A 15480-nucleotide genomic window follows, 5' to 3' on the forward strand; every position below is an offset into this window, starting at 1 on the left:
ATAACACAATTAATATTATTATATATTCGAATAATATGACACGATATGACATGATCAATACGATTATATATAAATAATATGATTATATACGATTAATTAATTAATTTAAATAAAAATTTAATTTAATTTAATATTTAAATAAAAATTATTTAAAAATTAAAAATTTATAATTTATATAAACATTAAAATGATATGATAAATTCATTTATTAATTTATTTTTAAATAAATTAAAATAATTTTAAAATTTTTATGTTAGGAATAATATTTTATGTAAACAAATTATTATTATTATTTAATATAAATAAAATATAAATAACATTATATTTTAATCATATCAAAATAATTAAAATATAAAATTTTATTATATTTAATTTATACATAATTTTTTTGTATTATTATTATTATTATGTCGAATGTAAAGTGATTATGTCTACCTAAATTCAGCCCAAGGCAAGACCAGAAATGACATTATAGGAGAGAGTAAATATTAAATAGTATGTGAGGGTGCGCTTGGTGTTGGTTCCCATTAGGGTTCAGTGAGGTTGGTGAAGGGTCAAAATCCTAATAACTGTGGATTTCACTGGGAAAAGCAATCAAGGCTTCTCTTCCGTTCGCAAAAGTAAGTAAAAGTGTGTTTTCTTTTTGTTTGTAGTGTCAGATTTGTAGTGTCAGATAAAGTGTCTCGACTTTCCTTTTGGATCTTTAATTCAATTTTTTTTTTCCTGCTAAGAATGGTAAACATAATTTAGTGGTAGCTGACTCCTAAGGTTACTGCAGTAATTTTCTTTCACATTCTTTGAGTTGTAAATAGTGTGGTAATAAATGAGTTTGAGAAAGTCCAAAAGAATAAATCAGTCAGTTTCATAATGTATTAATTAATTTTTCAGAAACTTTACAAAAAATTGGAAAAATTTCCAAAAGAAAGCCCCATTTTCCCTTTGCAGTACATCAAAAGAAAAAGAAAAGTAGTATTGTGTAATAGAATGGCAAAGAATTCACATGACCTATGATGAGTTCTTTTCAACTTTGCATAGATATCCACGAGCCTATCAGCATCTTAGCAATCCATTTCTCTATACTCGCTCTCACTACACAGATTATAAAGGGAACACTGAAAACAGCCAAACCAAGCTCTTTCAGTCCCCTCCAATGGCTACAGCCTACATGTGCCCTTTTCTTCTCTCCCTCAGCTTCACATGCTTCATTTTTATCTCGGCTTCAACTGAAGCTGATGTCCTTCTTAATTTTAAGGCTTTCATTGATGACCCAAAGCACTCTCTTTCCAGTTGGTCAAATACTTCAGGTGTTCATCACTGTAACTGGACTGGTATTACTTGCATTCCTACTCCTTCTCTCTATGTATCTTCCATTAACCTTCAAAGCCTGAATCTTTCTGGTCAAATACCATCTACAATATGTGAACTACCATATTTGTCTCATCTTAACCTTGCTGATAACCTTTTTAATCAGCCTATCCCACTACACCTCTCTCAGTGTAGTTCTTTGGAGACTTTGAATCTCAGTAACAATCTCATTTGGGGTACCATCCCAGATCAGATTTCTCAGTTCGATGCCTTGAAGGTTCTTGACTTGAGCAAAAATCATATTGAAGGGAAGATTCCTGAGGCTATTGGGTCGTTGGTGCATCTTCAGGTGCTCAACTTGGGAAGTAACTTGCTTTCAGGTAGTGTTCCTTTTGTTTTTGGCAATTTTAGTGAGCTAGCTGTACTTGATTTGTCTCAAAATGCCTACTTGGTGAGTGAGATTCCTACTGAAATTGGGAAGCTTGAGAAGCTTGAGCAGCTCTTTTTGCAAAGGTCTGGTTTTCTTGGTGAAATCCCTGAATCTTTTGTGGGTTTACAAAATCTGACCACCTTGGACCTTTCTCAGAACAATCTGACTGGTAAGCTTCCACAAAAGCTGGGCTCTTCTCTGAAGAACGTGGTGTCTTTTGACATTTCGGAGAACAAGCTCTTTGGGTCATTTCCAAGTGGTATTTGTGATGGCAAAGGCCTTAAATTCCTCAGTCTCCAAACAAATTTCTTCAGTGGTTCAATATCTAACTCCGTTTCTGAGTGCTTGAACCTTGAGGTTTTTCAAGTTCAAAACAATGGGTTTTCTGGTGATTTCCCTAATGGATTATGGTCTTTACCAAAAGTTATGCTCGTCAGAGCTGAAAACAATAGGTTCAGTGGGGAATTGCCAGATTCGATATCAATGGCTGTTCACTTGGAGCAAGTCCAGATAGATAATAACAGCTTTACTGGTAAAATCCCTCATGGTCTTGGCCTGGTAAGGAGCTTATACAGGTTTTCTGCTTCCCTTAATGGCTTCTCTGGTGAACTTCCCCCAAACTTTTGTGACTCTCCTGTTATGAGTATAATAAATCTTTCCCATAATACCTTGTTTGGTCAGATTCCAGAGTTGAAGAAATGTAGGAAACTAGTTTCCTTGTCTTTAGCAGATAACAGTCTTACTGGAGAAATCCCTCCCTCCCTTGCTGAATTACCAGTGCTAACTTACCTTGATCTATCTCATAACCGTCTCAGTGGTTCTATTCCGCAGGAGCTTCAAAACCTGAAGCTAGCTCTTTTCAACGTATCCTTCAACCAACTCTCTGGTAGGGTCCCATTATCTCTAATATCAGGTCTCCCAGCTTCATTTTTGGAAGGAAACCCTGGACTCTGCGGCCCTGGATTGCCAAATTCGTGCTCTGATGAACAGCCAAAACATCACTCTTCTGGTCTGACAACATTGACATGTGCCCTGATATCTATAGCATTTGCTATTGGAACTGTGGTTGTTGCTGCTGCTGTTTTTGTGTTTCATCGATATTCCAAGAGGAAGTCTCAAATGGGCGTTTGGCGGTCAGTATTCTTCTACCCTCTTAGAGTCACCGAGCATAATTTGATAATGGGAATGGATGAGAAAAGTGCTATAGGAAGTGGTGGCCCTTTTGGCAGGATGTATACCATAAGTCTACCGAGTGGTGAGCTAGTTGCCATAAAGAAACTGGTTAATTTTGGGAGCCAATCTTCCAAAGCTATGAAGGCAGAAGTCAAGACATTAGCCAAGATCAGGCATAAGAACATTGTTAAAGTTCTGGGGTTTTGCCATTCAGATGAATCAATCTTTCTTATTTATGAATTCTTACAGAAGGGGAGTTTAGGGGATTTGATTTGCAGACCAGATTTTCAGTTGCAATGGAGTGTTAGACTGAGGATTGCAATTGGGGTTGCGCAAGGATTGGCATACCTTCACAAGGATTATATTCCACATTTGCTTCACAGAAATCTCAAGTCAAGAAACATTCTTCTTGATGCAGATTATGAACCAAAGCTTACAGATTTTGCACTTGATAGGATACTTGGAGAAGCTCCATTTCAGTCAACTATGGCTTCAGAATTTGCACACTCCTGCTATAACGCACCAGGTAACGGATCCCACAGAAACTCTATATTGGAGCAATATAACGTTCATTAATGCATTGTTACATTGATCTATTATCTGTTGAAATTTAGCCCAAATGGATGCTTTCAAGTACGCAGATGGAATTTGATGGATGGTTACTATCACATCATATTGCTAAAAAGAATTCGACTCAAACTCTGTTTTGCCTCACCTATAAAATTTGATGTGTTAAATTGCTCACCATGTCAGTTGATTGATTGCAGAATATGGATACAGTAAGAAAGCAACTGAACAGATGGATGTTTATAGCTTTGGTGTGGTGCTGTTAGAGCTCATAACTGGCCAACAAGCTGAGGACATTGAATCCATGGACTCTCTTGATATTGTGAAGTGGGTTCGTAGAAAAGTTAATATTACCAATGGCGCATTACAAGTTCTTGACCCTCAGATATCAAATTCTTCACAAAAAGAGATGCTAGGAGCTCTTGAAATCGCCCTGCGTTGCACTGCTGTTATGCCAGAAAAACGGCCATCAATGTTTGAAGTGGTGAGAACACTTGAGTCCCTTGATACAAGGTCTTGCCTTCCAAATCTGGAGCTCTCTACTTCTGAGGAGCAATCACATCCTGTTTGAATATTAAAGTAAAAGACGCTCCATTTTCGTTCATGTCTTGTATGTAATCATCTCATTTTGACTTCTTACTGGAAAATGAATGTTTGGGCTGGCATGGCGTTCCTATTTCTCCACCAGAATTTGTTTCGGAAGTTCATTAATAGTAATACGAGGTTTTTACCAAGGTATTACTAATCACAAGTGCATACATGCAGCATTGCAGGTATTACTGTCATATTCTGAAACCTATTTTAGACTTACCCAAATTCATCATTACATGTCAATATCCACAACATGCGATGAAAAAGTTAAGTATAAAATATTAATATATTCCTTTTGTGGTCACGATAAGTTTAAGACAGAATAGGTTATCACATCTTTAAGTCAAGGTTAAGACAAACCGTCAATTTATAGGATAAATTACTACCACTCTAATATCAGGATAAGTCGTGAATTTTTTGAAATTTTTTTAACTTACAGATCCTTTATCAACACGAGATTGTGAGGATTTGCATCTGGATTCTTTGCATCAGGCCTTAAACCTTAATATATTCATTTATTGAATCTTTGCACTTCGATGGTGAAGTGAAAACTAATCCAATTTGATAGGTAAACATACTTTTTAACGGGAAAACAGATGAAGGAAAGTGTTTTCTTGAATGCAAAAATGGGGAAAATATTAACATTTCTGTTTTCATCCTTCCAATGACTGATTTAACCATAAAACAATACATATTCAGGGGGGGAAAAAGAAACAAATAACAATTTATTCTATATATTAAAATCATAATGGTAGTTGATTTCAAGCTCTCTCAACATTTAGCGAAAACAAATCATGTTCTTTCCACTGTATATTCCAAGCCATTAGGAGCATGTTTCAGAATTCCAAAAACTTTGAATCATTTAAACTTTTCCCCTTCTGTTTTCACCTTCACATTCACTTTTCCTTGGCTACGAAACATGAGAAATATACATACACAAACTAACTTTAACACTCACGCAGACCATACCTCACTAAGGAGTTCATATCTTGCATTTCTACCACCATAGACTTCATGCTCATGTTTTCCATTTACTCTTCCGTTGGCAACAATTGTTGGAGATAACGGCAATCTATCAATTATTGATGCAAGTGGAGAATTCAATTCCTCCAGTTCCTCGTCACTGGTATATCCCTTTCTCTGTATCACTGATGCATTCCTAGACAGCTGTGATTTCCCTCCTGACTCTGCAACTTTTTCTGCCACATCTGCTGAGGATGGAGGAGTATAGACAACGGGGGCAGCTGTATAAGGGAAACTTCTAGTCGACTCCCCTGATACTCTCCGCTCAACAATAGTCTAACAAATGAAAGAATCATAAATAAAAACCATTTGTCATCAACCGTAGGGACTTGTTAGCAAGGTAACCGGAAAGCCAAAAACCAGAATGGAGAAAGTTGTGAGATGGGTTAGATAAGGATACAAGCAGTTTCAACAACTACATATCTAGAAAAAGTTCTTTAATAGTTAGTGAAAAGTCTGCCAAACAAATGTCTAGAACAAGAGAATCCCGAACTAGTCATACCTCAGCATTCAGGGCTTCCAATACAGCCCCTGGAACAGGATCGGGACAAAATTCATCTGGAGTGAAGTTGCAGAGAATGCGTTTAATCAATGGAAGACCTATTGATGGGCACACCTGAAAAGATGAAAAAAAAATTCAAAAATGTTAGAAGGAACCATCATAATGAGACAGAAGAAGTAATCTACTAATAGGTTCATGATACGCATGGCTTTAATTAGAACTCGACCTCCTTTCTGATTGACTGGTCCATTAGCATGTCCTTTGGAAGCATTAGAAGATCACTCAGGGCATTAATAAAAAGGAAGGATTTAGGTTCTCCATCTCCATTTTGTCCGAAATCATCTTGACTGTTATGCTGGTCTTCTTTTATAAAAACATCACTATCCATGCCAAACATATCAGTTAGACATCTAGACCAATTACCAACCTGCAAAATAAGCATCCCTCCTTAAGAACTTGCATCTAGTTTTTCCATATAAAACCACTAGTACATGGGTTACATCATTTTGGAGAGGTACGGAAACCCCCAATTATTTTATTCATCTCTGATTGCAATCAAGCAGCAGACTGAAACCATTCCAATAGATAGTATTGCTTCACAAAAAAAGTACATAGTGGTACCATATATAGCATAAATTGAGGACTTTCTATAAAGAACGTGAGAAGTCATTTCATATAGCATCTTAGATCTTTCCATTGGCAACATATTTCTCAGTATACATAAAATGCCTTTTTATATATTTTCTCAGCTGCATAGACCTTTCCATTAGTAATGCGTTTGCCATATCATGTCCTGTTGGAAAATAAACTAGGTAAACATTTACCTAAAAAGGATTACAATATTTCTACACCATAGTTTTCCAGAGAATGAAGTGTAATTTATCACAACAACAGCTAACCAATAGCAGTATATCAGAGGACTACCACCAACAGGTCGATGTAAATTTTCTCTAAGGCAATGTTCCAATGAAACATGAATTTAATATAAGGAGTGCAGGAATTATTGAGATTCACAATAACAATTGCCTATTGTGACATAAGAGGTGTAGTGAAAGGACTAGCCCCCAACTGGATATTCCATAGAAATCAAGGAAAAAAAAGTTCACTGACATAATACATACAGAATTTTTTAGCTGTGCACCAGATCCAAAGCTAAGATCACCAGCTGGAATAGGCAGAACTTTTGAATCTACAATAGGATCAGATACAGGATCTGTTGGGATCTCATGGGCTGACTCCCGCAGAATAGCATTGAACATTGCTACATCTAGTCTTGCAACACACTGTTCCATAACCTAATAAAAGTAGATACATCAATAAAACTATGATACATAGTGCTACTGCTTAAAATTTACAGAGGGCTATTTAAGTACATACCATTCTTGCAATAACACGTAAGCAACCACACTCATGACCTCCTGCTCTAACAGGACAAAGTCGTTGAAAAGCATCTTGGAAAGCATTTTTCCATAGGTCGATAGAAAAACTTCCTTGCTGTTGATCACAAAAGGCTGGCCCCAACAACTTTCCAATTGTTTTGCCAGCAGATGAACTCTCAAGAGAAGATTGCATATATGGAGTAAGAGCCTGAAATAAGGAACACACATGAAATTCCTTCTCTCTTATTTGTACTTTAGAGACCCCAAACCAAAATGTATCAATTAGATCCCCTACATGTTTTAAATAACAGTGTCCCTTTATTAATAAAAATTTGACAAGTTCAACCATGTACCTGCCACCATACTGACTCAACTATTCGAGAGAATATCCAAGATTCCACTTTTTCTAGTGCAGATGTGAAGGTTCCTGTCTCTTGCCAATCATCAACAAGCTGCACAAAACCATTTACTTGTTTACTACCAGCACCACCTTTCCATTTTAGAGTTGTAGACTTTACTTCACTCTTTCTGTTACTGCCATTTAACTCAGGAAGCCATGTAAGTGGACTTGAGTTGCATGAATTGCCAAATGCTTGACACATGATCTCCCTCAGCACTATAGTGTTTGATAACCAGAAGGTTAACCTTAAATATAAAAGCAGAACATTATTCAGCTGTCAACAGTAAATGGCATTCCAAAGCACTCTAAAAAATAATATCTGATAATCTACATACCTCGAAACATCATTACCACAAGATTTTGCAATCAAAATGAGCCCAGACACTGTGTTTTTAGCAATTGTGGCTCGCTTGTTTTGAGTCCAATGCTTGCAAGCATGTACGTAGAGTCTAGAAAGGCGTCGAGCAGGTGTGTGCACTTTATGTGCAGAGCTCCCATGCTCTGGAACAACAGAATAAAGAGAGATTTCCATGGCAGCTACTTCTCTCAGCTCTGCTTCAAGTTTCTCAATTCTTGCCTCCATCTCTTCTATCTTTTCATTTAAAGCTGCCTTATCCTCAACTTGAAATTTGTCTTGAGCATCAACAGGCTCATTGTCACTTCCGAAACTTTGAGTCCCATTTGATGTCTCATCCAAACTATCAACTTCTTTTACCTCTTCACCATCCTTGTCATTAGATCCTTCTGAAGACTCGGATGAAGGTTTGGAAGAAACTTTCAAGGTTTTGGAATTATTTTCTAACGAACTCTCGGTAACAGCCTTAGGAGTATTATTCAATGCCTTTGAGTGTAATTTATTAGTTTCATGCTCAGATCCCATTCTCAAACCATGGGAAGAGCTATATGAGAGGTTGTTATTGGAAATTCTGGAAACACTCTCTTCTTTCTCATCCTCAACTGTCAAGGAATCACCCTGAGAAGATGCTGAATCTTTTATCATCTCAGAATCTGATTCTTCTTCCTTTCCCTGACTTGTTTCTCCCTCCATATCACTGGAGCAATCATCTAAAATTTCATCCTTTTTTATTTTAGTGGTCATTGCATTAGCTTTTGGATCTTGAGATGTTTCTTCAGACCTGTTAACATCATCCACATAATGTATAACCACGTTTTCATAAACTTCAGTGGGCTCAGAGCCTGCATTTGCATCACTTACTAAAGAACTAGTGTCTGGTCTAGCTTTTAAAGCTTTGGATTCAGTTTCTCTCGCCTTCAAAGTTTTGCCACCATTCTCTTGATGTGGTTTATTGTTTCTCCTATCAGTTCTTCCAGGGAGCTTTGATTGGACATTAGCTGAATTTCTCCTCTTCCCAGTGTCTTTCATACTTGAAGTTGATTATCTGCTTAACTACAATAAAGGAAGAAGCTGTAACAATGGAGAGAATAGCAACTGATATTCCTCCCAAAACTCGTTAGTTGACTGTCAACAGTGGATGTAAAACGGCATGTAGTTGCACCTACTTATCATGAAGTGACCTACTCCTCACTTGAGGGCAGAACAATCTTCTTCTGGCCTTTTTGTCACTTGAGTGTCTCTGCACAAGAGAGAAGCCAGGATCATCACTATACACTGATATGTCACTTGATATTAACTAAAATCAGCTGCAATTCACCAAACAGAAAATCTATACGTGCTTTATTTATTCATGGTAGTGGACACCAAAAAAATGCAGACTGCTCTAAAACCATACAGGAAGCAACAGATAATAAAATTATGAAACTACGAATATTAATTCAAAATAGACTCACAGACACAGCCCTCCATCCAATTAGAGCTTAAGTTAAAAAACACAGGAGGCACGAGCAGGGAGAAGAAAGGAAAGCAACAGAAAAGAAAGCAAATAACAGAGGGCAGAAGCATCCAATTCATTCAACAACACAAGACCTACAGCATGGGCCAAAATTTTTAGAGTTGTACGTTCCCTAGAGTTCAAATTACAGGGCGTGACTAAAAGGCCACAAGGATTTGAGAAAATGCTCTGACTTGAATGGAAGACACAATTACAAGTTTCTTATCAACCATGAAACAGCAGCAGCGCAAATGGTAGCAAAAAATAAACTTTATCACTGGACCAAATTATCTTCTTAAAATCACAACTAAGCCTAAATTATGGCGGCAGGTACGACCAGTAAAATTTTAGGCAGAAGAATTTAGGACTATCCTCAAGGGAAACAACCGGTAAAAGTTAAGTTAATTTTAGCAACCTCAAACAAAGAAAGATTCGTTTAAATCTCCTTTTTGAAACCTTGAAGACTATCTAGGATGTCCTTTTCGCAACAAATATCAATGATAAGAACTTACAGCTAGAAGATTAATGGTTAAACTCACCATCGCATAACTGTTGATGAAAAAAAAGAAAACATAACAGTGGTCCATCAACAATTCTAAAAAGTAATATCCCCTGCTCTCTGGCACTCAAAAATGCCTAAATCGGAACAAATTATGCATTTTCCATTTCCTCTTTACTTTGAAACCCATATTCTCCCTTTCAAAGTTAATGCTGCATCAATCCCAAAATTCAGATCAAAGAATAAAAACACCTTGACGCTCGAATAAGATATCTTGCAATCTATTTCCAGAAGTACAACAAAGTTAAACCCTTTTTACCATCAAAATCACGATTACGAATGACCCAAAAGAAATTCAAAAAGGTTTAACGCAGCTGAACAACTAAGCTAACATTAACTTTTAGTCGCAATCTCTCTTTCCAGAACCATGGTGAAGAGCTTTTTTTTTTTTTTGTCTACTAGTGAAAAGCCTCAATCTCCATGATTAAAACGACATAGTTTTTACTACTGTCATAGATCTTAATCAACAACGAATATAGAAACCAAACCAAACAAAAGTTGACTGAAATTCAGCACCACACTTTTTTTTTCTCAGCCACCATTTGAAACAAATAATTCAAACATATACTAAGAAAAACAAACCTGCTTTTGGAACTGAAACGGAGCAAACCACAAATAAAAACACTGCAGATTAGAAAGTGAAAAAAAATATGGACAATGAAATATCAAACAGAAAAAGACAAGATCGAAGTATTCAGACCATTTCTGGACGCAAAGGAAATGCAGTTTTCGACTTTAACGTGTTGTCAATTTTCTCAGCTATTAACAGAAAAAAAGACGTCGAAGAACAAGTGATAACAAAACGACAAACAAAAAGGTACAAAACGTCAACCCAAAAAGCTTGAGCTGTAATGCAAAACGTACAAAGAACAAGAAACGAAGGAAAAAGAACAGTAAAAAAAAAAAAGAAAAACAACCCTTTCTCTTTTACGAACTTACCAAAGCTCTATTTTGGGATCTTCAAAGACAAAGTAAAAAAGTAAGTTTCGGGCAACAATCAGTGAATCCCCTGGGGATTTTAACCTTTTTCTAAGCTTTTCTGGGCTTCGAGTTTCGTGCTGTGAAATGAAACGAGCCCTCTGATGCAGAGTCTGAGTACGGGAAGTAAGGGAGGAGGGCGCATTTTAAAAGGCCAGTGTCCGCTCTGTTTGAACTGTACGGATGAACGAGAGGCGAAGGGGGCGTTGTCGGTGGGGGGAAGAGTGACCGGGAATTGCCGGTCGACGGTTTTTTAACGGATTTATTTTATATTTTACAGTATTTAGTAATCTTTTTTTGTAAGATTTATTGGTGTACCTAAACTGCCATCAGTATCACGAGTTGAGTCCATAAATTTACTTTGATTTTGTTCGTGCAAAACCAAAATTTTCGATTTTTTACTTCTTATTCCCTTAACAAAAACAAAAAATAAAATAAAAAGTTATAAAAAATAAAAACCGTTAAGAGAGAAAGAGAGCGGATTAGATTAGATTTGACTGGAGACGGACCGTCCATCTACCACTTCTTCTTGGGACCTAATCAAGATGTAAACGCACCACCTTATTTTTCTTATACACCAACAATTCCCAACAGATACTGTTGTCTATTTTAAAATAAAAGAAAACACTAAAAGATTATTTCAAAATTGGAGCATTTAATCGATAATTATATATTTTATTAGTAAAATATTAATTTTTAATTTTAATGGTCAATATTTAATGTTAAATATACATTTAAATATAAAATAACTTCAAAACAAAAGAAATTAAAATTTAATATTTATAATTCATTTTTTTATTATTAATTTGCGATCTTTTATGTAAAAAAAAAAAATACATATATCCCTCTTTCGAAGCATATAGTTCTAATTTCTCATTCTTAAATTAAAAAAGGTTAGGAAGACATTTGATATTTGATGAACACAATGGATTATCGATGAGACACAAACATATGCTTAAATCCTAGGATCATGAACCATTGAGCTCTTCCACACACAGTACACTATGTTCCCATGATATAGAAGGGAAACAGTCAAACAGCTCATCCAAAAATTTTTAATTCATTTTATAATTCAAAATTGTAGTAAAATCTTTTTTTTTTAATCAATGCTGTTTGGGACCCAAGATTGAAATTCAATTCCCAACCCTTTTTTAATGAAGACAAATGCCAGTAGATCACATGCTGGAATCAAATACTAGTTCGATTTCTAATTGTGGTATTACTTTGTAAGTAATTAAAGAAACCAGAAATGGTGGGCATTAACTACTTGTCTGAACTGAAGAACAAAAACAGAATCCTTTTTAGAAGATTGCTTGCATTGAATTTCATCAAGTTTTCTTAATGAAGTGATGGCACGTTATTAGTAAATAAACACTAGCATTTAACAATTACTTTTAGTAAATAAACACTGGCATTTACGTTATTAGTAAAAATAACTTAGCATAAAATAATTAATATTTCTTTGAATTCAAGAGTAGTTATTTTTAGATAAAAATTTAATAATTTATTATAATTAAGTAGGTAATTATAATTTTTTTATATTTTTAATCCGATTTCTTTATTATATAATTACGTATTTATATTCCAATTAAGGAAGAACATAAATTAATTGTTAGTGTTTTGTCTCTTTTGAATTGTAGTTACATTTATCTTTTTATATTTACTATTTTGGTTTATTTTTTACTTTTGGTATATTAAACAAATTTCTTTTATCTTATTGTTTATAATTTAATAATAATCTCTTATATTTGAAATTAATAGAAATATATAATAGAAAAGATAAAATCTTTCTTTGTTTATTCAAAATTCAAAAATAATAAATTATCATTTTTATTTTAAATGTTTTCTTGCCAAATCGTCTCTTAGAATTTAGGTATGATAATATTGTTTATTATATGAAATATAGATAATTTTAGACCAATTAAATCTAAGAAATTTGGCTAGATAAATTTATTTCAGTTAATCAAATTAAACTAATTTGATTAAAATATAAGTTTTTTTTTTTTTTAAATTCATATTGCATGTTTGATTATTTTTAATTTGTTACTATATTTTGACCAAATTATTCACAATTTTATCTAATAGTTAAGTCATAAATCTTGATTTAAGCCTACAATCATATTACATTTTTTCTTTTAAAAAATGGAAGATAAACATTTAACATGCAATAATTTAATATATAAGTACGTAATCACAATTTAGTCGCCACTTTTATTTTGGCAAATTTGAATTTTGAATAGTATTTATGTTGGTCTTAAAATGTTAAATTTAATTATCAATAATGTGAATTTATTTGATTTTTATTAAAAAAATTGAATTCAAAATCATATAAATAATAATCTTTAACTCCATTAATTTGATGGTAAATATTAATTATTAGGCTATTTTTCTTTTACTTTCATTGAAATTTCAAATTAAAATATACGAATTTATTATTAAAAAATTTAAAAGAAAAATAAAATTAAGATTTTCGACCTATAAATAACATGTCAAATGTGTAAATTTTAATTTTTTCACAAAAATAATATATACTTTTAAGAGTTTATGTAATTGTGAATAAAATATTAATTTTTTATTGAGTTTTGTATGTAATTTTATTTTTATAATACAACAAAATTCATTAAAATTATTTTTTTTCAAAACTTGCTTAATATTTATTTGGATTCTTTCATAATAATTTATATATGGATGATTTTTTAATTTTTGATTATAAATTATAAATGATTACGAATGTTATTTATTTATTTATATATAATATAAAATTAGTATAAATTAAAATTTTAAATTATAAAAAATATAATAAAAAATTTCATGCATGACACGAATAAAAAAAACTAAATTTATTTAAAATAAGGTAATAATTAATTACAAAATTAATCAGCCAACCATAATTAAAAGACAGATTCCTCTCATATTTCGAAGCTAAGTGAAATTGGATCAATTGGTCCAACCATTATTAAAGGACCCACCATGTTTTTTTTCTACCACCGACATCATCGAAACCTTTTCCTCTCAATCATATGTTCATTTAATTGACTGATGGACGCTCTTCAAATCTTATCTCGAAGCACTATACTAAAGAATTTATGCTTATTTTAATTTAACTGAAAATAAAAAAATTAAAAAAAAAATCTTTCGGCTGCAAGTTAGATCTAAATTCCCTTTTATACTATTGTTAAGAGGCACGTTCACTTGATCACGAGCTTCTATTACCACATAATAATAATAATAATTATTATTATTATTATTATCACAAAAAAAGATTTAAAATAATTTTCGATTTTTTTTTTGAGGGTATATATATATGGTAATATAGGGGATAAATCCCCAAGCCGCAAATCATGTTATTAATGAAACATTCAATTGGTTTAATGGAACCACCTAAAATAATTCCAGCTAATTAATTTATTCCTCTTTTCTTGATTTCTTCTATTAATCGCCTATTAATTTCATTTAAAAATATCACCCAACCACTCTTTCATGCCTATTGTTATTGTTAGGATATAAATGATATATCAATACTCATAAATTATTCAGGTTCAATTTGAAAAAAATTCAAATTCGATTCGATTATTATCGAGTCGAACTTGAGCTCAAGTAGTTCGATTTATCGATCGAGTCGAATTCGAGTATTCTTATATCCGACTCCAGTAGCTCAAAGCCTAATCAAGTTTTTATATTTAAATATATTTTTATTATTTTTATTAATAAAATATTTCAAATTCAAGTTCGAACTCGAGCATAAATAATTAAATTCTTGTCAAATATATGAATCGAGTTTATTTTTACATATTAATCAAACTTAATCGAGCGAGTTCTAATAGTTCGAATTTGATTACGAATTGAGTTCAAGCTTGAAAAATAAAACTCGATCGAATTCAAGTCGAGTATCGAGCCACGAGTTTTGAGTCAAGTTCGAATTCAAACTTTTCACTATATCAACTCAACTCAACTCAACTCGATTATACCTTTACTTGCTGCTATTTCGTGCGTATTTTTTTACAATATATTTTCAAAAGATAAATTCTTTTTAGTTATAAAATATTATAACTTTCACATTATCATTTTATTAAGAAAATAACAATTTATTTGGATAGCAACCTAATAAAATTTATTTTAAAAATATAAAATATTAATTAATTTAAAAGTTTGTTTCACAAAGATACAATTATGAAAAAATAAATTTATTAAACTTTTATTATTTCTTTCCCAAACATTATTTTCTCTAATAACAAGAAACACAAAATATCATCTATCTATTGTCTCGTTTTGTAATTTTCTTTTTGACTTTTCACTGCAACCCGCAACTTGTAACGCATCTGAAGCGCACTGCATATGGGGCCCCATATTCTGCCTGCCGGAAAAACAACATGATTTGGATTCCCTTTCTGATCTGCTACACAGTGGAAAAGGCAAGCTTTCCGAAAAGGACACGAAGACATACCTTGTCTTTTAAATCAATTTATTTCCAGCACCGAAGAGCATGTTATTTATAATTATGTGTTATAGATTATAATTATGGTTTTTTATTACTATTAGTGTATTCAAATGCAACACATTGATCATAAAATACAAATCAAATTATATAATTTCATTATCTTTTCCTGAATTAATAAACTTTTTATTCAAAATAAACTTTTTATAAAATAATTTATAATTCCTGAATTATATAATTTATTTGTACTAGGAGTCCATACCAACAAGGATTTAAAAGTGAGTTCTT

General features: G+C 32.9%; 2 protein-coding genes across 8 annotated transcripts; one reads left to right on the forward strand and one right to left on the reverse strand.

The window, feature by feature from the left end:
• Positions 1-499: 499 nt before the first annotated feature.
• LOC111294271 (probably inactive leucine-rich repeat receptor-like protein kinase At5g06940) lies at positions 500-4220 on the forward strand. The gene is made up of 2 exons (XM_022887527.2): positions 500-3434; positions 3676-4220. The coding sequence occupies exons 1-2, from the start codon at positions 1001-1003 to the stop codon at positions 4044-4046; spliced, it is 2805 nt and encodes a 934-aa protein (XP_022743262.1). The 5' UTR covers positions 500-1000; the 3' UTR covers positions 4047-4220.
• A 556-nt stretch (positions 4221-4776) lies between these two features.
• LOC111293779 (uncharacterized) lies at positions 4777-10875 on the reverse strand. 7 transcript variants are annotated; one of them, XM_089743833.1, is made up of 9 exons: positions 10719-10875; positions 8892-8965; positions 7706-8778; positions 7324-7615; positions 6969-7178; positions 6713-6886; positions 5818-6018; positions 5592-5705; positions 4777-5365 (listed from the first exon to the last, which is right to left on the reverse strand). In XM_089743833.1, the coding sequence occupies exons 3-9, from the start codon at positions 8752-8754 to the stop codon at positions 5021-5023; spliced, it is 2385 nt and encodes a 794-aa protein (XP_089599959.1). In that variant the 5' UTR covers positions 8755-8778; positions 8892-8965; positions 10719-10875; the 3' UTR covers positions 4777-5020. The 7 variants fall into 7 exon arrangements, with proteins under 7 accessions (XP_089599959.1, XP_089599961.1, XP_089599960.1 ...); XM_089743835.1 differs by lacking the exon at positions 10719-10875 and adding an exon at positions 10480-10546; XM_089743834.1 differs by lacking the exon at positions 10719-10875 and adding an exon at positions 10362-10546.
• Between the last annotated feature and the right edge of the window lie 4605 nt (positions 10876-15480).

Source organism: Durio zibethinus, chromosome 14, assembly GCF_047325235.1.
Source record: "Durio zibethinus cultivar Kanyao isolate XHJ-2024 chromosome 14, ASM4732523v1, whole genome shotgun sequence".
NCBI lineage: Eukaryota > Viridiplantae > Streptophyta > Magnoliopsida > Malvales > Malvaceae > Durio > Durio zibethinus.

What these genes read in the sequence shown, in the direction of transcription:
- LOC111294271 (XM_022887527.2), top strand. Translation starts at nt 1,001, where the DNA reads ATGACCTATGATGAGTTCTTTTCAACTTTGCATAGATATCCACGAGCC. An exon ending in CTCCTGCTATAACGCACCAG is followed by an intron (nt 3,435 to 3,675) that starts GTAACGGATCCC and finishes GATTGATTGCAG; the next exon opens with AATATGGATACAGTAAGAAA.
- LOC111293779 (XM_089743833.1), bottom strand. Translation starts at nt 8,754, where the DNA reads ATGAAAGACACTGGGAAGAGGAGAAATTCAGCTAATGTCCAATCAAAG. An exon ending in TACGTGTTATTGCAAGAATG is followed by an intron (nt 6,887 to 6,968) that starts GTATGTACTTAA and finishes TACTTTTATTAG; the next exon opens with GTTATGGAACAGTGTGTTGC. An exon ending in GTGCACAGCTAAAAAATTCT is followed by an intron (nt 6,019 to 6,712) that starts GTATGTATTATG and finishes CTTATTTTGCAG; the next exon opens with GTTGGTAATTGGTCTAGATG.